Below are 23,351 nucleotides of genomic sequence, written 5' to 3'. Positions count from 1 at the left end.
TGCCTTCTAACTTTCTGAATAAGCCTACCGTGTGGAACCTTGTCAAATGCCTTACTAAAATCCATATAGATCACATCCACTGCACTACCCTCATCTATATGCCTGGTCACCTCCTCAAAGAACTCTATCAGGCTTGTTAGACACGATCTGCCCTTTCTCAAAGCCATGCTGACTGTCCCTGATCAGACCATGATTCTCTAAATGTTTATAGATCCTATCTCTAAGAATCTTTTCCAACAGCTTTCCCACCACAGACGTAAGGCTCACTGGTCTATAATTACCCGGACTATCCCTACTACCTTTTTTGAACAAGGGAACAACATTCGCCTCCGTCCAATCCTCCGGTACCATTCCCGTGGAGAACGAGGACATAAAGATCCTAGCCAGAGGCTCAGCAATCTCTTCTCTCGCCTCGTGGAGCAGCTTGGGGAATATTTCGTCAGGCCCCGGGGACTTATCTGTCCTAATGTATTTTAACAACTCCAACATCTCCTCTCCCTTAATATCAGCAACTTCACTCATATTGTCCTCACCATCATCAAGTTCCCTCTCATTGGTGAATACCGAAGAGAAGTATTCATTGAGGACCTCGCTTACTTCCACAGCCTCCAGGCACATCTTCCCACCTTTATCTCTAATCAGTCCTACCTTCACTCCTGTCATCCTTTTTTTCTTCACATAATTGAAGAATATCTCTGTGGGAAACTTGCAGATCTTTACAGAATGGGTTTCAGAATCAGACTCAGGTTTAATATCACTGACATAGGTTGTGAAATTTGTTGGTTTGCAGCAGCTATACAGTGCAATACATAATACATAAAAATTATAATCTACAATAAGAAATATATTAAATGTATTTTTTAATCTAGGCCTAAGTTGATACTTTGAGTTGTCAGATACTTGATAGATTATCATACTCATTAAAGTAGAATTTGTTAGAATCTATTTGATTTGGCTAACTGCTTTTTGACATTCATAACTTGACATTCAGACCAGGCACGGACATATACTTCAAACGTAAGTTCTCCATTTGACAGAATTTCTGGTGTGATTCATTTCAAAAAAAAAGTAACAAACTTATGCAGTTATTTTGATATATCTACAACACTAAGGATAACAGTTCAGTGACGCAAAGTTAATGATTATGCTTCCAGCCAACTAAAATCACAATGCATTATTGAATGTTACTTCTGAGTGAACAGAAACATTGTTGGTAAAATGAAGCCAATGAATGCTTGTGGGTAAATGATAAACCAGCCATGCTGCGACTGATTCAATATAATCCACACATTAAAAAATTATTATATTTAGATGGGAAACAAACAAGATATACCATGTAATCTTAACTGATTGTAACTAGAAAACAAACTACTCCATTCTTTAACCATAAGTCCAAAAGACATAGGAGCAGAATTAGTCCACTGGCTGATTTATTATCCCTTTCAACACCATTCTCCTGCCTTCTCCCCATAACCTTTGATACCCTGATTAGTCAAGAACTTATCAATCTTTGCTTTAAATATACACAATGACAAAATTGATTTTGAGAGGCACCAAGGTGATGGTTTTGAGTCACAGATATTACCTTGTGCTTTGTCACATCATGCATTGGCACACAAGTGCCCTTCATACAGAATTTCCCATCTCCACAGCGTGTTCCATCTGCCCATGGGAAGTGTCTCGTCTGGCACACCAGCTGCCCTTGGGCTCTCCCTGTACACCACAGTTTCAGGCAAGGCTGCATGTATGGGCATGGCTTCGAGTTAACCCCAAATGCCAGTTCACACTGCCTGTTCAAGTTGTAGCTCTCACCAGGTAGGTTGTTGGGTAATGTGATAGGTTTCATTGGCTCATCCAAAAGGCAGTCACCTGTGGACAGAAGAAATTAGCAACTGAGGCTCCATTGATATAGGTCAGTACAATCAAATCAAAATATGTTTTGTCTTGATTGAGAGGCTCGATCCAAAACATCAATTATCCGATTCCCATAAGACCATTAGACATAGGAGCAGAATTAGGCTATTCAGCCCATCAAGCACTCCAACACTCCATCATAGCTAATTTATTAACCTTCTCAACCCATTCTCATGCTTTCTCCCCATAACCTTTACAACCATTACACCAACCATACAATAACGTGGCACATGCATCCTTTGGGTAAGTAACATATAAAAGTTAGATGTGTCTATGGAACACAAGAACATAACAAGATGGTAATGGGAAAAGGCCAATCAGCCCATCATGTCTGCCTTAATATTTAACATGATCATGGCTGTTCCCCAGGCTTCATCGCTTCTGTCCCATTCCCCTTACGCCTTCAGTTCACTGGTCTTTTGAAAATACCCCCAATGAACTACTCTCCAGAATCAGGCAGGATTCTGGAAGTTCACCACCCTCTGCAAGGAGAAGTTTCTGCACTCCTTTACTTTGAATTCAAAGTGAAAGTCAAACTAAATTTATCATCCAAGTACGTACAGTATATGTGACCATATACCACCTTGAGATTCATTTTCTTATGAGAATTTACAGGAAAATAAAGAAATACAATATAATTTATGGAAAAAACCACACATACGTAAACAAAGACTGTGCAAATAAATAAATAAATAACACTGAGAGTCCTTGAACACCTCCTAATCTTCTGACTGTACCCCTTTGTTGGTGGTTCTCCCACTGAGTGGAAACGCCTTAATATTGACCCAGTCATGCTACCCAACCCTCTCACCCAGGAATTAGCCCACTTTATCTCATATGGACTATCTCCATTCTCATATTTTTTCTTTCTCCCTCTCTCCCTCTTCCCCCCTCTCCCCCCATTCTCCTCTCTCATCCCTGACTTGTTTTACTGATCATTTTCAATCAGTGCCCTCTGCTTACCAATCCACCTGCCTGTGGAACTAACCTTTTATCCAACACTTATAGAATTATAGAAATTCGTTATTGAAATGTAAGAGAAGTGAAAGGAGTTAATTTGAAATTAACAAAGACCATTTTGGAGGTTCCTCCACCATCAACTCTGCTCTCAAATGCATCTCCCCCATTTCACGCACATCTGCTCTCACTCCATCCTCCCGTCACCCCACTAGGAATAGGGTTCCCCTGGTCCTCACCTACCGCCCCACCAGCCTCCGAGTCCAACATATTATTCTCCGTAACTTCCGCCACCTCCAACAGGATCCCACCACTAAGCACATCTTTCCCTCCCCCCCACCCTCTGCTTTCCGCAGGGATCGCTCCCTACATGACTCCCTTGTTCATTCGTCCCCCCTATCCCTCCCCACTGATCTCCCTCCAGGCACTTATCCTTGTAAGCAGAACAAGTGCTACACATGCCCTTACACTTCCTCCCTTACCACCATTTAGGGCCCCAGACAGTCCTTCCAGGTGAGGCGACACTTCACCTGTGAGTCGGCTGAGGTGATATACTGCGTCCGGTGCTCCCGATGTGGCCTTCTATATATTGGCAAGACCCGACGCAGACTGGGAGATAGTTTTGCTGAACACCTACGCTCTGTCCATCAGAGAAAGCAGGATCTCCTAGTGACCACATATTTTAATTCCACATCCCATTCCCATTCTGATGTGTCTGTCCACGGCCTCCTCTACTGTAAAGGTGAAGCCACACTCAGGTTGGAGGAACAACACCTTATATTCTGTCTGGGTAACCTCCAACCTGATGGCATGAACATTGACTTCTCTAACTTCCGCTAATGCCCCACCTCCCCCTCGTACCCCATCCGTTACTTATTTAAATTCACATATTCTTTCTCTCACTCTCCTTTTTCTCCCTCTGTCCCTCTGACTATACCCCTTGCCCATCATCTGGGTCCCCCCCCCACCTTGTCTTTCTTCCCGGACCTCCTGTCCCATGATCCTCTCGTATCCCCTTTTGCCAATCACCTGTCCAGCTCTTGGCTCCATCCCTCCCCCTCCTGTCTTCTCCTATCATTTTGGATCTCCCCCTCCCCCTCCCACTTTCAAATCTCTTACTAGCTCTTCCTTCAGTTAGTCCTGATGAAGGGTCTCGGCCCGAAACATCGACTGTAGCTCTTCCTAGAGATGCTGCCTGGCCTGCTGCGTTCACCAGCAACTTTGATGTGTGTGGCTTGAACTTCCAGCATCTGCAGAATTCCTCGTGTTTTGGAGGTTACTTCCTCTTTTTTATCCTTCTTCATTTTTATCCTTCCTCACTTCAATCCCTCATAATTTTGAACACAACAGCATAATTTTTCTTATCCTCCTCACTCTAAGGAGAACATTTCTTTCATCCCCATTCTCACAACATGTGAAGATCACTTCCATGAGTCCATTCCAATAAATCTCTCCACCGTTGACATCTTTTCTGAAGCGTGGGTCCCAGAAATGTGCAGTAAATTTATTAAATAACCAAAATGCCAACAAAATTCTTATCATAGATTTAATAGATGGAATACAATGAAATCAATTGTTAGATCACTGCAGAGAGAGCTCACAACTCTCAGTAATCTGGCATGAGTAATAACCATGTATAATGCATTCACTTCCAAGTCACAGAGCAAACTTTACAAAATGGTCTCTGTTAATTTCAAATTAACTTCTCCCACTCCATTTCTATTTAAATATCATACATCTATAAATCCTTGAATGTTGGACATCTGTAAGAACTTCGTTCAGTTGGACTGTTTTTTTTAAAGAGGTCTTTTCTTGAGCAAAAGGGCAGCACTCTAGTAATCCTTACAAACAAGTGATCACACCATGTGACATTTCAAATCATTGGGCTGTAAAAATATCCAGTTCGCTTAAGCTTTGAATTCAGACAGCAATGCAGGTCAAGCAACCTTAATAAAACCTTTGAACTCTGCCTGGTTCACTCAGTCGTAAAAATGTCACCTCAGCAAAAGTTTCCGAAGCTGTAACAAGATTAACAATGTCATGCCATGTGATTTTGTCAGGCACACAACAATCACTGGAGCTGCCTCAGTGTGAAGCTCTTCAGTGGTGGTGGTAAATGCTACTGTATTTTCAGCATAAGACCAGAAGAGTCATTGAAAACTTCCTTCCCACATCTACTTTATCTAGGCCTTTAAATATTTTGTAGCTTTCAAAGAGATCCCCCTCTCATTCTTCTAAACTCCAGCAAGTCTGGTCCAGGCAGAAATACTCCTGCATTAACCTTCCCATTCCAACCCTTTTCCATAAGACATAGGAGCCGAATTAGGACATCTGACCTATCCATTCTACCCTGCTATGGCTAATTTATTTTCCCTTCCAGCCCCATTCTCCTGCCTTCTCCCAGTAATCTTTGACACCCTTAGTAACCTAGAACTCCACTTTAAATATACTCAATAACTTGGCCGCCACAGCTGTCTGTGGCAAAGAACTTCACAAGTTCACAGGCTAAAGAAATTCTTTCTGATCTCTATTCAAAAGAGACATCCGTCTATTTTGAGGCTGTGCCCTCTGGTCTTAGACTGTCTCACTATTGGAAACAACCTTTGTACGTTCACGTCATCTAAGCCTTTCACTCTATTTAAATCTTCCTTGACAATGCTGGTGCTTTCCTGACTGCAACTTACCGCTGTTTGATTCCACAATTTTTGCACCATCAGTCTTATCCTGATGTATGTAGATTGGGTCAGAGTGCTGGTCATAAAGTTACACAGCAGTAAAAAAAACAAACCCTTCAACTCACCACTTCCACTCTGAAATTTTATGCCCACCTACACCAATCCCATTTTAAAGATTTCGAGATTAGCTTCATCTATCACATACATCGAAGTGTCCAGTGAAATTGTTTGCGTCAATAACCAACACAATCCATGGATATGCTGGGGGCCATGTTTCTGATGCATAGCATGCCACAGCCTACTAACCCTAATCAATACGTCTTTGAAATGTGCGTGGAAACCATTGCACCCAGCGGAACCCCACACAGTTATGTGGAGAATGTATAGACAGCGGCGGGAATTGAACCCCAATATTACAGCTGCCACTATAAAGCAGTACACTACCTCTATTCTACCATGCCACCCATAAGACAGAGGAGCAGAATTAGGCCAATCAGCCCATCAAGCCTGCTCTGCCATTCCATCGTCCCTTCGACCCCATTCTCTTACCTTCTCCTCTAATCCTTTAATTAAGAACCTATCAACTTCCACCTTAAATATACCCAATGACTTGGCCTCCACAGTGACCTTGGCAATGAATTCCACAGACTCATCTCCATCTGACTAAGAAAAATCTCCTTCATCTCTGTTCTAAATGGACATCACTCAATTCCGAGGCTGCACCCTCTGGACCTAGACTCCTCCATTGCGAAAACATCCTCTTTGACCTCCTGCCATCAGGTAATAAGAAGCAGAACTTTCAGGCTGGGTAACAGCTTCTTTCCCCAGGCTGTTCAACTTCGTAACATCCAGTACACATGTACACCCTGACTGAATGCCATACCACCACAACACCAACCCCCCCCCCCCACACACACACAACTCCCCAACTCACAGACACACTCTCATCCTGTCCAAATCACAGACATGCTCTCATCCTGCTCCGGTCACTTTTCATGTTTTATTGTTGCTGTTTCACATATTTATACGATTGTTTTATTATAACAGTGTCAGTAATATTACACTTCAAACTGTATGTCAACCTGTCAATCTTCAGGCCATGTCACTCAAGGACTTGTGCTAATATTACTTTGTGACTCTTTGTGCTGAACCATGAACAATATGTGCTGTGTGTAACTATATGGACTGTGTTTTGCACCTTGGCTGCAGAGGAATGATGTTTTGTTTAGCTGTATACATGTCTATGATTGAGTGACAATAGACTTGGACTGGAACTTGATTGGAAAACATTTTTAAAAAGTCCCTAAAATAATCAACATACACAAATTTTTTGAAGGAATTTAGCAGCCAGGCAGCATCTACGGAGGGAAATAACAGTCATTGTTTCAGGCCAAGACCCAGATGCTTCGTCACCTCCATAGATGCTGCCTGACTTGCTCTGAAATATCCAACATACCATGGACTTGTCCCTAATCACGTTTTCTTTGCAGTGATATCTTGTCTTTTTCTTTTCACTATCTTCCATAATTTATCAAGATCACGATTGTTTATTGTCATACTTAAGTACACGAGTGGAAAGGAGAACAAAATCATTGTTAGTCCGGATCCGATGCAGCATTAAAAAACACAAGCATAAATAAAAAATAAAAACAACAACAAACACAAGAAATTTAAACATGAAAGCAATCCTATAAAACACAATGTACAGATAACAGCTCTGTGTTTAGTCTGAAGCTGTGTCCATGGTGTTGCGGCAAACAGGCCTTTCACTGTACCTGCATCTCACCGTTCCTGTGCACATGATAACAAAGTCGACTTGACTTGACAACAGGGATAACAACATAAGAACATAAGAAATAGGAGCAGGAGTAGGCCATCTAGCCCGTTGAGCCTGCTCTGCCATTCAATAAGATCATGGCTGATCTGGCCATGGACTCATCTCCATCTACCTGTCTTTTCCCCATAACCCTTAGTTCCCCTATTATGCAAAAATCTTTCCAACCTTGTCTTAAATATATTTCCTGAGGTGGCCTCCACTGTTTCATTGGGCAGAGAATTCCACAGATTCACCACCCTCTGGGAAAAGCAGTTCCTCTTCATCTCCATCCTAAATCTACTCCCCTGAATCTTAAGGCTATGTCTCCTGGTTCTAGTAATTCCTGCCTTCCTTTCTGCATTTAAATGCTCTGGAGAATTACCACCAACACTGTCTTCTGGTCTTCTAGTCTGAGAGAGGCCAACGCTATTGATTCACTCAGCCTTCCAGTGAACCTGAAAATACTGTGAAGACTGAGGAGCATAATAATCTATTTGGCCCATTGAGTCTGCTCCCCCATTCCAGCATGGCTGATCTAAAATACCATTCCAGCTTCCCACTATATCTAGGTACATCTGACAAACATGAACTAATATGGTATAATATCAAACAGTCCAGGTCCCAAGAGGCTCTCTCAAAGGACCAAAGGCATACCCAGTGGACCACAAGAGCATCCAACAGACCAAGACCATAAAACCGTAAGACGTAAGAGCAGAATTACGCCATGCAGCCCATCGACTCTACTCTGACATTCCATCATGGCTGATTTATTATCCCCCTCCACCCCATTTTTCTGCCTTCTCCTCATAACTTTTGGCACTCTGACTAATCAAGAACCTATCAACCTCTGCTTTAAATATACCTAATGTCTTGGCCTCCACAGCCATCCATGGCAATGAGTTCCACAGATTAACCACCCACTGATGAAAGAAATTCTTCCTCATCTCTATATTAAAGGGATGTACTTCTATTTTGAGGCTGCGTTCTCTGGTGTTAGACTTCCCCAATACAGGAAACATCCTCTTAACATCTACTTTATTGAGGCCTTTCAATATTCGAGAGGTTTCAATGAGATTCCCCGCGCCCCCCCCATCCTTATAAACTCCAATGAGTACAGGCCCAGAGCCATCAAACACTCCCCAAATATTAACCCTTTCATTCCCAGGATCATTCTCATGAGCCTTCTCTGGACCCTCGCCAATGCCAGCACATCCCTTCTGAGATAAGGGGCCCCAAAACTGCTCACGGTACTCCAAAGCCATATAAAGAGTCCAAAAATGCTCACAATACTCCGAGTGCCATCTGACCAATGCCTCATAAATGGCCCAGAACTACAAGTGGTGCCTGACTATGCTTTCCCTACTGATCTCATCACCCTTCATTTGTTTTTGGTCTTAGAATCGGGCTAAACCAGCCTTCAATATAATCTAGACTGATAGTCTCTGGAGTACAGAATCCCAATGACACAGCATTATCTAAGAGAAGAAATTCCATCCTCATTTGCTTCATAATCTGCCTGATGACCATTTATTCTGAGAAGATGTTCCTTATTTATATATTCGTTTGTGAGGGTGCACATTTTTGCTTCACCTACCCAGTCAAGCATTGAAATGTTACAATAACATTGTGTCTTATTTCTCTGACCTCCCATGAGTAGAGGCCTGTATGCTTAACCTTTGAATTCAATTCCAGTTTAATTGTCATTTAAGCATACATGAATACTCATGAATACAGCCGAACAAGAGAGCGTTACTATGGGGTAATAGTGCAGAACATAGTCTAACAGTCACACACAGGACACTTCATTTCATTTCAGGAATCAACCCAGTAAACATCCATTGAACTGCCTGTGATACACTCAGTGGTAATTTTATTAAGTACTTCCATTCTGTGTTGATTGTTACAATCTGTAACAGTGTTGTAACTTGAAACACTGACAGTGGAAATACGTTGAAGCTCTAAAATGTTTCAAAGTAAAGGTTGTGGTACATTTATTTTTTTAGAATATTTATGGATTATATTAATGAACATAATTAATTGCAGAGTATTTCATAATGATATTAACATAGATTTCAAAATTGTATCAGCATAATTTCAACATTATAATAACATTATATAAAAGAAAATTAAGCTGCATGGCAACAAAGGCTACGCATTTCCAATATGCTTGGCCGCACACCTGTGCAGCTTAGGGGGAACAGTGTACAGGAGGTAACTAATAAAATGGACACTGAGTGTATTCTCCTCTGTATCGTTGGTTAACAACTTGTCTGATGTCTGATTCAGATTCAGAGTCTGATCTCATTCCCTGTCCATCACTCAGCCATGATTATAATCTTCTTGTTCCTCCACAATGGATCTATTGTTTTAGACAGGGGCATAGTATCACAGTATTGTGTGGGCTGTACTGCAACTTACAAAGAACAATAGACAAAATTAATTGTATTGCTCTTTTGTGCAATTCAGTCTGCAACAGAGAGAAGATGGCACGGATTTTTCACTGACACAAAAGCATTCAGAATTCACACTATGCAAGATATCCTGACTCACCGTGACCACTGTCCAGGAAGTCGGTAATGATAGCCGCGCTGCACACTGACCATGGTCTGGAACGGTCAATGTGTATTAGGGTGGGAGACATCATGTGATTGTCCTTTAGCTTCCCAAATACATTTTCACATGCCTTGACGTTGTCATGGGGCATATTAAAGACGTGACCTAAAATCCAAAGGGAGGAAGTTTTCAGATAATAAATCCTGTTTGTTTGCATCAACCTTCCTTTATAGAATCATGAACAGATACAACACGGAAACAGGCTCTTCGGCCCACGGTAGCATGATGTTGTTACATCTCGGGCCATTGAAGTTCAGAGTTCAATTTCGGTACTGTCTATAAGGAGTTTGTACATTTTCTCGGTGACCATGTGGATTTCCTCTCAGTGCTCCAGTTTCCTTCCACAGTCCAAAGATGTACCAGTCAGTAGGTTAATTGGTCATTGTAAATTGTCCTGTGATTAGCGTGGTATTAAGTAGGTGGTTTGTTAGGTGGTGCGGCTCATTGGGCCGGAAGGGCCTGTTCCGCACTATATCTCTGAATAATAAATCAATAAATAAATAAATTTCCACGAATCCTGCATGAGGACCAGTCCTTACACTCCACACATTCCCACCAACTCTCCCCAGATTCTACCACTCACTAGTACATTAGGGGCAATTTAAAGCAGCCATTTAAACCGCCAATCTGCATTCGGGGTGTGTTAGTGGACCTGGATCACCCAGAGGAAATCTACATGGTCACAGAGAGGACACACAAACAGACAGCATCCAAGGTGAGGATTGAACCCAAGTCTCTAGTGCTCTGAGGCATCAGTTGTGGCTTTGTGCTACCCAAAGCATCTTCAACAAAGTAAGATGTCCCAAGGTGTCATAGAGTGATCCAGTAGTAGAACACAGAAACAGTTCATTCAGCCAAATGAGGCCATGCCAACCTTAACATCCTCCTGTCCATTCCCATTTGCCCACACCCCTTCAAGCCCTCCCCTGATCCTTTCCAAATTCCACGACATTTTACTCTGCTCTCTTTGGCGCTGGGGCTGATGCTGTGAGAGTGCTCAGGCTGCTACGCATTTCAGTGTCTGTGAGCTTCATGGTGATTTGCCCTGCTTTCTGATGAACTGAGACCAAGGCTTTGGGCCTATGCCGGCTGCTCCGGGGATTCGGTTCTGTGGACTCAATTTGGTTTGGAATGCTGTCGCTTGCTTCTATTGTTTGCATGACTTGTGTGTTTTTCATTCTTTCTCTGCGCATTGCGGTTCCCCAATCTACGTTGGGTCTCAGCAGTGTAGAGGAAGCCGCATCGGGAGCACGGGATATAGAAGACAACACCAACAGATTCACTGGTAAGATGTTGCCTCACTGAGGACATGCATTCACCAGATATGAACAGAAAAATAAGTTAACCAGCAAGCTCTCAAAGACAATTTATTGTGGTATTCCAGGACTTAACTAGGAAATGGTGAAACATCGGTGTCTCTTGACTGTTAAGAGATGTCCACACACATCACATTGTTACACTGAGACCCATTTCCTCACCCTGGAATTATCTTACTGCAATAATTGGGTTAATATAATACTCTTCTCACATTCTCAAAGGTGTGTTAAAACGTTGTCATTACATATACTTTAGCCCTACTTAGTGTCACAACCACAGATTTGGCAGTGCAGCAGATACGGCAATTGCGCTCGTGAGTATGCACGTGTTAGCTCATTATTATTTTATTGTGATAGTATTCAACTCCATTCGTTCCATCTTGAACACAGCACAGCAATGCTTCACTGCCTGCTTTCATTCCGCCTTGCCTGAGGAAATGGGACTGTCGAGTCAACTGACTGTGAAGACTAGCGGTCTCCGTTTTATATTTAATTATTCCTTTCAGCCGCAGCGTAGGCTTTGCTTTCCATTTGAGTGTTTTAGTTAATGGCCCTGTTTGGCCTAGCGTTTATTGCTTTCTTTTCCCTCTAACTCTGTTTGCATTAAAGTCGGGACTATCGACCCACTTCAGTGTCTCGCTTGGGCCATATCCAAACGTGGTGACAGCAAGTCTTGAATACACAAAGATGGACCCAGCAGAGAGATAGCAGCTGACTCTGGCCCTGAGATTCATTGGTCAGGTAGGAGACAAACCACAGGCAATGGAATCTGTTCTGAGTGAAGTTACAGAGGAAATGAGGCAGATAACCTCGTGCCAACAAGCCCAGTTTCATCTGGAGGAACAGGTATCATCCCTAGCTGCAACGGTTGACCAGCTCACTGCAGACGGTCGGACTCGGGTGTCTGCGATTTCCACACTCACGGCTGCCATCCATGAACTTACTGTGAACAGCCAGCATCAGCCGTTAACATTCTCGCCAACGCAATTCAGCAGCCTCTGGCTGTCTCACTCCTAGTCACAGCATCTCGAAGGTCCTCTTTTTCTGCTGTCCCGACAATCTCTGCTACTAATGCTCCCGCTCCATGCCCGGACCAGAGCCGACACCCACGTACGTACAGGAATCGATGGTTGCAGGGATTTTATTACCCAGTGCGAGCTGACATTCCAAGCCCAGCCTGGTCGTTTTGGTGATGCGTGAAAACTGGCGTGCGTGGTCAATCTTCCAGAGGGATGTTCACTCAGCCTGCTCAAAGCTTTACGGAAGCAAGGATACCCCGCAGCCCAGTCGTTCTGACATTCCGTTACGGAGTTAAGGAAGGTTTTTAATCTTCCAGTACGGGGTCAGGAGGCTGCCCACCGACTCCTGGACCTGCGCCAAGGCAGAGGAACGGTGAGAACCTATTCAGTTAAATTCCGTACCCTTGCAGTAGAGACTGGATGGAATGAGAGATCTCCATCACTGCCTTCCATTGTGGACTGAATGCAAGGTTCTGGCATGAGATCGCTGTCTGGGATGAGCAGGATAGTCTGGATGACCTGATTAATCTGGCTATTCGAGTTGACGACCGGGTGACTGAGTGGTGCAGGGAAAGAAAGGTTCAAACTTCCTATGCGCTGTCTGATCACCGTCTTTCCTCATCCTCTCTCCCTCCCTCACCACCCAGCACCCAGCCCATGGAGGAGCCTATGCAAGTGGGGCGCATGCGCCTGTCTCAGGAGGAATGGGAGCAGCGCTGGAGAACAAGTTCCTGCCTCTGTTGCAGTGATCCAGGACACTTCCAGGCAGCATGTTCCAAGTGTCCGGTAAAAGAGAATACCCGTCAGCAGAGAGGGGAATCCTGATGGGTCGGTTCTCTCTTCAGTCAGCTTCCCCTGATTCTGTAATGCTCGCAGCTTCCTTGTCGTGGAGGTCTCAGACCCATGAACTTAAAGCGTTTATTGACTCCGGTGCAGCCGGGAATCTAATGGACATCTCTCTCGCTCAAAGATGGGGAATTCCAACTCAGAAGTTAAGAGTAAAGATCAACGTCAAGGCGCTGGACGGTCGGCCTCTGGGCACCGGCCAGATTCACCTTTCCACCCAGCCCCTCCAACTGGTGCCCGAAGGCAACCATCATGAAGAAATATCTTTCTATCTGGTTAATTCACCTGAACTGCCACTGGTACTTGGTCTCCCCTGGTTATCCCAACATAACCCACGGATCAATTGGTCTCTGAAGGTGCTCCAAGAGTGGGGACCGGCATGCCTCTCTACCTGTCTGGGTCCAGCTCAAACTCCATTCCATGAATCCCCTCCTGTGTCTGCTAAGGATGTAGGCCTGTCTGGGATTTCGGCTGAATATGTGGATCTCCTTGAGGTTTTTAGTAAAAGAAAGGCCACCACCCTGCCCCCACACCAGCCATACGACTGTGCCATAGACCTCCTACCTGGCACTAGTCCTCCCCGGGGCCGGCTCTTTTCCCTCTCTTGCCCTGAAACGGTGTCCATGGAGGAATACATCAAGAAGGCATTGAGCGTGGGGTTTATCCGTCTGTCAACCTTGCTGGCAGGAGCGGGCTTCTTTTTTGTGAGCAAGAAAGATGGCAAGCTCTGTCCCTGCATCAATTATCGGCCCCTGAACATCACTGTGAAGAACTGCTACCCTCTTCCCCTGCTGGCATCTGCATTTGAACATCTCCAGGGAGCAACCATGTTTCCAAAATTGATCTGCGCAATGCTTACAATCTGATTTCCATAAGAGAAGGGGATGAATGGAAGGTAGCTTTCAACACCTCTAAATACCTGATGATGCCTTTTGATCCGGCCAACTGTATTCCAGGCCTTGGTTAACGATGTGCTCAGGGAGCTGTTGAACGGGTTTGTGTATTTAGTTGACTTGTTTGTCTATTCCCACTCTCATCAGAAACGCATCCAGCATATCCGAAGAGTTCTCAGACGGCTCCTCGAAAATAAACTGTACGACAAGCCCGAAAAATGAGTTCCATAAAGACAAGGTGTCGTTTTTTGGGCTATATACTTGCCCATCGAGTGGTTTCCAGCCCCCAATCCAATAGCCAGACTGGGAGTGAACCAGGAGTTGGAGACAACCCTGCGGTGGCATCCCCACACCCTGGAGCTCCCAATTGGTTTGGGCAGAGATCGCCCACATTAAACTCCAGTCGTCCTCCACAGGTATGTCTCCCTTTGGATGCCATAAAGGATTCCAGCCACCACTCTTCCCTGATCAGGAGACTGATGTAGGAGCTCCTGCTGCTGAATAGCTGATCCAGTGCTACGAGCGCACCTGGAGAGAGCCAGAGCTTCTCTGCTGTGCGCCCAGAAACAACATGCCCAGCAGGCTGATCGGCTCCGCCGACAGGTAAGACTATTCAAACCAGGTGAAGAGGTCTGGTTGGCATCAAGGGACCTTCCCCTGAAAGTCAAGCCGCAAATTGGCACTGCGCTACGCGGGACCGTTTGTAGCAGAAAAAACTGTCAACAAGGTCTCGTATAGATTGCGTTTACCAACATTGCTGAAGATTAACCCAGTATTTCATGTTTCCCAGCTCAAGCTGGTTACTACCTCTCCCCTGGCCCCAGTCACCCTTCCTCCCCACTTGGTAGATGGTTCCCTTGTCTATACGGTGCAGTGCCTCCTGGCATCTCGCCGGGTACGTGGTAAGGTCCGGTACCTTGTAGACTGGGAAGGTACGGTCCTGAAGAACGCACTTGGATCCCGGCGAAGGACATTTTGGACAAGTTGCTCATCCAGGACACCCAGCGGACACAGGCCTACTGGGGGGGTGCGAGGGTACTGTCACAACCACGGATTCAGCAGTGCGGCAGATATGGCAATTGCGCTTGTGAATATGCACATGTCAGCTAATTATTTCATTGTGATGGTATTAACTCCATTCTTTTTGTTGTAGCGCTTGTTGAGACTTGAGATAAGCACCGCAACATTTCGCTGCCTGTTTGCATTCGGCCTTGCCTGAGAAATTGGACTGTCGAGTCAACTGACTCTGAAGACTAGCGGTATTCGTTTTATATCTTAGTAGTTCTTTCCAGCCGCAGTGTAGGCTGCATTTTCTATTTGAGAGTTTTAGTTAACAGTTCTGTTTGGCCTAGCATTTGTTTTCTTTTCCCTCTAACTGTGTTCGCATTAAAGTCAGTGAACTATCAACCTGCTTCAGTGTCTCTCGCTCCGCGCTTGGGCCATATCCGAACGTACTTACACTTGGTTGTATTTTACATGAGTGTCATCTCTGAGATTGGGGTGTCCAGGGAGGGGTAGCACCTCTGGTGAAGGGGCTTGTGTCCATTCTCGGGTCGCTGGCTCATTTTTGGTCCCCACCAGACACTGAGCTGTCGCCTGTGCTGCGAAGTACCTGTTTGCATATGACAGCAGCCACACCCTGGTACACCGCTTCAACAGGTGGGTAAACCAATATTACATTAACCCAATTATTAAGTCAGCAGGCCTCGTACCCCGGTGAGAGAGGAACATGCCTGTCCTAGCATGTGAAGTCAGCTCCAGCGGACTGGGCGGATGAGGTCAACCGTGAGATCCAATGGCCAAGAAGGCGGTCCTGCAACACTTCCTGGAGACCAAAGGGCCTGACAAGGCACAGAAGGAGTCATGGCCAACCACTGCAACCAGTGAAGACTCCAGTTTGTGAAGACTACTCGTACCATTGGACCCTGATTTCTGAGGCCGAGAGAATGGAACTGCCCTAGTGTAATGGTTTTTCCACTTGAAAACTCTCTCCCACGCAGTTTTCACTGGCACTGTGCGTTCTGAGGGACAGCCAACAATCTGAGATTGCTCTGCTCTGATTAAAATGCAGAGAACTGAAAGAAACTAGGAGTTAAAATGCCAAGTCTAAAGGGCTGCAGTTTAGCGCTTACCCAGTTCATGAGCAGTGGTGAAGGCTGATGGGAGACCATCATCTTCTATAACAGAGCAACTTCGCTTTGGGTCACACATTGTCCCCACATCTGCCATTCCTAGTGTGTCACAGGTCTGAGCACCACACAAGTCCTGGAAGTAAATAAAACGTACAGTCTTCACAAAGTTATCAGCAACTGAAGCATTAACCGGAAATGAAAAGTCGAACTATTAAAATTTTATGGGAGATGACAGCACTTTTTTCCAGGCACCCACCACTCTTGTGTGTGAGAGTGCTGCCAGGGGTGATGGTAGAGGCAGATACAATGGGGACATTTAACAGACTTTTACACAGGTACATGGATGTAAGAAAGATGGAGAGTCGTGGACTGTGTAGGACAGGGGGCTTAGATTGACCGTGCAGTCTGCAAGTCCTCTGGAGGTTGGAATCAGAATCGGGTTTAACATCACTGGCATATGTCAAGAAATCTGTTAGCTTTGCAGCAGCAGTACAATGCAATACATAATATAGGGGGGAAAACCGGAGTTACAGTAAGTATATATTAAATAGCTAGTTAAATAAGTAGTGTAAAGATTTTTTTAAAAAGTAGTGAGGTTGTGTTCATGGGTTCAAAGTCCATTCAGAAATTGGATGGCAGAAGGGAAGAAGTTGTTCCTGAATCACTGTGAGCCTTCAGGCTTCTGCAGCTCCATCCTCATAGTAGCAATGAGAACAGGGCATGTCCTGTGTGATGAGGGATGGAGAACAGAGACAGCCTCCCTTGGAGCTGGAGGACTGTTTGTGTGCATGGGCGGGAAGGACGAACAGGGCTTGTTTTGCTGTTCCGTTGCTGCTGCTCTGTTGTCGTTGTATTTGTTTCTTCTTCTGCAAAACATTGTGGTCACGCCACCATACTGAGCAGAAGTCTTAGGCACATGTATATAGTGAGGGTGCCAAAGACTTTTGAATAGTTTTGTCATAATTTTATGTATTGCACTGTACTGCTGCTGCAAAATTTTTTTTAAAAATCATGATACGTGAGCGATGATAAACCTGATTCTGATATGGGTCTCCATAGTGGACTGAGAGGGAAGGAGACAGGGAGAAGGGAATCATGGTTTGGGGAAAAGGAGAGGGGAGGGAGTTGGGAGGTACCAGTGAGACATTCTGTAATGATCAATTAACCAATTGTTTGGAATCAAATCACCTTGGCTGGTGTCTTAGGGCTGGGTGTGTCTGTACCCAAGCCATGCTGCCGCCCACCCCCCCCCCCCGAGTACTCATTCTCTGCCACTTGTCCACTTGTCCCAAACCCCTCCTGTGGCGCTCCACCCTCGCCATTCCCAACATTCTTTGCTCCTGCCAGCTTTACAAACTCACTTTCTGCTCCACACACAAAATGCTGGAGGAACTCAGCAGGCCAGGCAGCATCTATGGGAAAAAGTACAGTCGCTGTTTCAGGCCGAAACGCTTTAGCAGGACCGCAGCATCTGCAGATTTTCTCGTTTGCGCTCTCTGCTCCATGTTACTCCAGACTGACCCCTGCACATCCTTAAGTGTATTGGTTGTTAACACAGCAATGCACTTCACTGTATGTTTCGTTGAGCATATGATAAATAAATCTGAATCTGTCTTTATATTGGTGGGCCAATATCATGGGCCAAATAGCCCATACTGTGCTGTACTGTTCTATGTTCTAAAATAAACCATTAAACAATGTCCACGTTTCAAAGTTTCTGGTGTGCTGAGTATGCACGTTGTTAATTGTAAAATTAACAAAAAAAATGTCTTACTGCTGATGCAAAATCACATAAGATTTTTAACTCAAGGTGTATGCTGTCCAAATACTAAACTCACATCTGTCAAGCTAATGCCTGCTTAAATCATTCAGCATGGAGTTTGTCCTTGCCAGGAGGTTACATATGTTTTCATTTTATTGTAAATGTCACAACTGGGAGGTTAGCCGACATATGGTAAGTTTTTTTTCTCTAATCAAAACTTTATTTCCAAGTAATTTTCTTTAACAAGTCACCAAAGTGTACTTGCCAGCTGAATGCTGAAAAGCTAGATCCAGCCAGGGAGGAAGCATTCTTGCAAGAATTTAAAGGCTGGTTATTAAGCAGTCACAGTGCATGTTGTGGCACTGCATAGATTTATGCCTCTCACATATACACTGGAGATTCTGCAGATACTGGAAATCTGGAGCAACGCACAAAATGCTGGAAGAACTCAGCAGGTCAGGCAGCATCTATGGAGGGGATAAAGAAAGGAAAGTTCTTCTGACATTTTGTTTCTATATGCCTCTTATATGTTGTGTTTGCAGGCCAAAGAACTGACAGCATGCAGTGGTTGTTTTAGTTTCTCGGAGATGGGTCTTTGATTGCCACTCCAAACTGAAAGCTGAGATTGTTTCATGGTGATATGCAAGCAATGCAATATATTTTTCCATATCAGTTAGAAACTGGATGACTTTCCACATCTAAATGTAAATGCCAAAGCAACATAAATTTGAATGATTCATCTGTCAAATTCTTTGAAACTGGCTTGCTCATGAATCTAAATTTGTCAGCTTTTGAAAGCAAACACATACATTCACTCACTCACTTGTGGATCCAGTATATTTAGTTGATTATTTGGGGAGCCTTTCTTTCCTTAACCATCTGCCCTCTACCCTCCCTGTGACCACGTGGGTTTCCTTGGGTGCTCCGCTTTCCTCCCGCACCCCAAAAACATATGGATTAGCATTAGTATGATGTGGCCATGTTATGTTGGTGCCAGTAGTGAGATGTTCCCACCACATCCTCAGACTTTGTTGGTCTTTGAGCCAAACGATGCATTTCACTGTATGTTTCGATGTTTTGATGTGCATGTGACAAATAAAGGTAATCTTTGAGATATTTCATCTTTGCTTCCCTGCAGGGAGCGTGAAGCTCCTTTCACCCTCAGTGATGAAAACACAGCCTTTTCTGCACCATCCACAACAGCACCAATACACATCCACATTTCTCCCAGCCTACCATACATGCTGGAGTGAAACATTCTCAAAACAACCAGCAGTGATATCCACCACTGGCACATTAAATCCTCTTCCCCATTCACAGCTACCTGCGTTACTTAATAGAGGAAACTCTTGTGAGAAGAATTAAGCAACCCTCAGGACAGAGGTACAGGAGCCTCGAGTTCCACACCAACAGGTTCAGGAATAGTTGTTACCCTTCAACCATCAGACTCCTGAACCAGAGTGGATAACTTCATTCACCACAAACTACAGACTCTACAACTCATCTCAGTATTATTTATGTATTTATTAAATTGTTTATTATTATCATTATTATTTGTTTTTTTTTGTACAGATAGTCTTCTTTTGCACGTCGGTTACTTGTCAGTGTATGTAGTTTTTTGTTGATTCTATTGTATTTCTTTGTTCTACTGTAAATGCCCACAAGAAAATGAATCTCAGGGTAGTATTTAGTGACATATACATGCTTGGATATTAAACTTACTTTGAACTTTGTTCATAATATTCTAGTACAGGGGTCCCCACCCTTTTGAATTCCATGGACCCCTGCCATTAACCGAGGGGTCTGTGGTCCCCAGGTTGGGAATGCCTACAGATGGGCATCAAGTGATTTTCAGAATGGCTGTCCTTTGACACTGGTATATCTTGTCAAGTCTGTTCGGGTTGCATTTAAATCTGACACTAACCCAGATGCCATGAACTTATTTCTGCCTTCTGATGAATGGTTTGTAAGTGTAGTTTCAGCACACTGAAGTTGGTAATGGTAGAAGAGGCCAAAAGCTTAGCAAGAATTAATGTTTTAATGGTTTACACACCTAGTGAATCTTTGCTTCATACCGTGTCCTGCAGTGTAAGTGATCCCTTTCAGTGATTTGATTTAGAACAGCTGCAAGACCGAGGAGGTAAAAATTCACATTCACAGCTGAGTCATCAACTGGGAATGAGGTACAACAGAAGATGGATCACTGACACATGGATCTGATCATTACTGGATGGATATGCCTGCCTTAAAACTTCAATGATAACAGATCACCTCATCCCAGGGTCCTGCGAAGGGAAATAAGAGCTGGATGGGGAAATCACTGAGAGGTGGGGCTCAGTGTGGCTCCAGAGAGTGTTTGTCCAATAGATACCAATCTCTCCCCCTCTTCACAAGCTCAGAGTCTGCCCTCTTACAAAAGTAAGCTTTCTATGGTCTTTATTCAGATTGGAAATGAAATCTTAAAAAAGTTTTGAAACTGATTTCCCAGCACAAAATCCTGAGACCACAGTGCCCTTTAAGTGCTTATGGTAACATTTGAGAGCTTTTCTGTTGCAGCATCCCATCCAAATAGAACATATTGCACAGAACACCCCAGCATAGTACAGGCCCTATGACCCATGATGCTGTGCCAATGTTTTAAACTACTCTAATCTAACCCTTCCCTCCTACATGACCCTCAAATTTTCTAACATCCATATGGCTGATGGACAGTATTAGATTTACACCACACGTACCATTAAAAAAGCATATCTTTGACTTAAAGACTTTGCAAAGAGTCACTTAGATACTGTAAAGATGTGGAAGGTCTTGTCGTCGGATGAGACTCGGAACTTCTTGGCCTCAAAACTAAGTGGTATGTGTGGAGGAGGAGAAGATGGCGACGCGACGGCAGTGCGCGCAGCCTCTCTGGTGAATGATATCTGTAATCTGTCATGTAGGGGACCGTGCATAATTCTGATTTGATGGAGACAGATGTGAGAGTACAGAGGAACATCTGGAAAACTTCTGAAATGCTCGCTTCACTGCCGCTGCTACTGTGTGGTAACTGGAATCTCTGGAGCAGAAGGCCCCGAATCCTTGGCTTTGCTTGTTTCAGTGGCTGGGGCTAGGTCAAAGGCACTCAGCAGAGGAGGCTGTATCAGAGGGGCTAGTCAGAGGCTCGAAGTTTTTGGATGGACGTACTCAGTGTCGGCTGTGATTGGCTGCTTCCAAGGCATCGGCAAGTTGACGGTGCCTGGAGGTTTATGGCAGGGAGTTTCTCCCTTTTGCCACCTGCTATCGGAGACTCGGGAGTCGATCGACTCGGGGACTTGGAGACTTTTTTTTACTGTGCCCATGGTCTGTTCTTTATCAAATTACGGTATTGTTTTGCACTGCTGTAACTATATGTTATAATTATGTGGTTCTGTCAGTGTTAGTCTTTGGTTTGTCCTGTTTTCTGTGATATCACTCCGGAGAAACATTGTGTCACTTCTTAATGCATGTATGCATTTCTAAATGACAATAAAAGAGGACTGAGTGTTCTCATAATCTATCCAAATCTAACACTGTACATCAGCCGGGTAACACCATCCCTACTGCAAAGTATGGTGGAGGTAGCATCATGCTATGGAGATGCTTTTCAACAGCAGGGACTGGAAATCATGTCAGAATTGATGGGAGAGATGTAGAGAGATCCTTGATAAAAAAAAAACCTACTAGCCTCTGCCAGAAAGGGTAAACTGGGGAGGAAGTTTATCTTTCAGCAGGACAACAACACAAAGCACACTGCCAGAGCAACCATGGAGTGGCTTCAAATGAAGAAAATTGAAGTCCTTGAGTGGCCCAGTCAGAGTCCGGACCTTAACCTGATCAATCTCTGGATTGCTGTTCATCGCCACCCTCCAACTAACCTGGTACAGCTTGAGCAATTTTGTAAGGAAGAATGGACAAGTGTTGCTCCAACACATTTGCAAAGCTAATCCAAAAAGACTACTGGCTGTAATAGCTGCAAGAGGTGATTCAACTAAGTACTGAACAAAGAGGGATAAATAGTTTTGAACTGCTGACATTTTAATTTTTGAATTTTTAGATTTTCATGCCGTGGAATTTTCCCTATTTTTTAAGCTCTACTGTGAAAAATGGAGCACATGATTCACAGATAAAAATGATCAAAATACCTGGTTGTAATACTCATTAATATGAACAAAGGGTTGGGGGCTTAATACTTTTTCAAGACACAGTATATGTCACCATAAAAAACCCTGAGATTTAATTTTGTTGCTGGACATTCACAGTAGATCCATGAAACACAATAGAATCAATGCAAGACCTCATCCAACAGGACAAACAGCGAATATACAAAAGACAACAAACTGAAAATACAAAAGAAAAAGAAAATAATAATAATAAATAAATAAGCACTTGAGTTGAGTAAAATGTTCTCCTAAAGGGTTGTCTATTGGTGGGTCCTCAGATATCTGTAGAGGACAATCTGGAATCCACATATTCTGGTGCAGTGTAGGCACGAGTATGTGGTAGCTGTGGTTAGTCTTTTGGATCAAGATGTAGAACTCAATTCAATCTTAAATTACACAAAAGTGTTGAAGTCAACTAAGTCTGATTTCCAATATGGCAATCTAGCAGAAAGAATTTAACTCCATTCCAAGTTTTGTTTGGACCAGTTATAAGTTGAAGTTCCTTCCAATGATGGATTTTACTTGTTGGACAAGATGTTGAGTACTGAATTGGCCAAGCCAAAGGGGTGGGTGAGTGCGTAGAATGAGCTGCCAGCAGCAGTGCTGGATGTGTGTTCGATTTCAACATTTATGAGAAGTTTGCATATGTACATGGATGGGAGGGGAATGGAAGGCTGTGGTCCTGCTGTGGGTCAATGGGACCAGGCAGGTTAATACTTTGGCATGGACTAGATGGACTGAAGGATATTCTTCTGTGCTGTGGTGCCCTATGTCTCTGGACTCTATGAGCACTTGCAAAACTATCTCAACATAAACCAGGTTGTAAACCATAAATTCACTAATAATACCATGCCAGTGATGAGTTTTCCAGCTGTGTATTCGCGTGCCCTTCAATTGGGCAACAATTCATTAAGGAGGTCCAAAACCTGGTCACAAGACGATAGTGAGCCTATGTGCGGAGGACAGAATCCTGCAGTCCAGGTGGTGAAACTGTACATCTGCCAGTCCTCCAGCTCCAAAGCAACAGAAGATCCCAGCGGCTGGTTTAAACCTGGGGTATGGTTGTACAGCTTCCATCCCCTGGAACAGATACCATTTTCTATTGAGCTCTTATAGGAATCTAGCCACCACACATTGATTCCCCAATTTAGATTTTTAAAGTAAGATTTAGAATTTGCTTTTTTTGCCACATGTACATCAAAACATGCAGTGAAATGCATCTTTTGTGTC

The 23,351-nt window shown here is 44.0% G+C and overlaps 1 protein-coding gene across 1 annotated transcript in view; it reads right to left on the bottom strand.

Moving 5' to 3' along the window:
* LOC140185156 (A disintegrin and metalloproteinase with thrombospondin motifs 15-like) overlaps window positions 1-23,351 on the bottom strand; it is a 58,506-nt gene that overhangs the window by 12,672 nt on the left and 22,483 nt on the right. Inside the window, exons 3-5 of the mRNA XM_072238545.1 lie at window positions 16,182-16,314; window positions 9,913-10,080; window positions 1,586-1,869 (exon numbers count right to left, since the gene is read on the bottom strand). Of these exons, the coding sequence (XP_072094646.1) occupies window positions 1,586-1,869; window positions 9,913-10,080; window positions 16,182-16,314 (585 nt within the window). The remainder of the gene's footprint in view (window positions 1-1,585; window positions 1,870-9,912; window positions 10,081-16,181; window positions 16,315-23,351) is intronic.

This window comes from Mobula birostris, chromosome 20, assembly GCF_030028105.1.
Source record: "Mobula birostris isolate sMobBir1 chromosome 20, sMobBir1.hap1, whole genome shotgun sequence".
In the NCBI taxonomy this organism is placed as follows: Eukaryota; Metazoa; Chordata; class Chondrichthyes; order Myliobatiformes; family Myliobatidae; genus Mobula; species Mobula birostris.
Note: the sequence above shows the minus strand (reverse complement) of the source record. Positions and strands in the feature narration are given on the sequence as shown.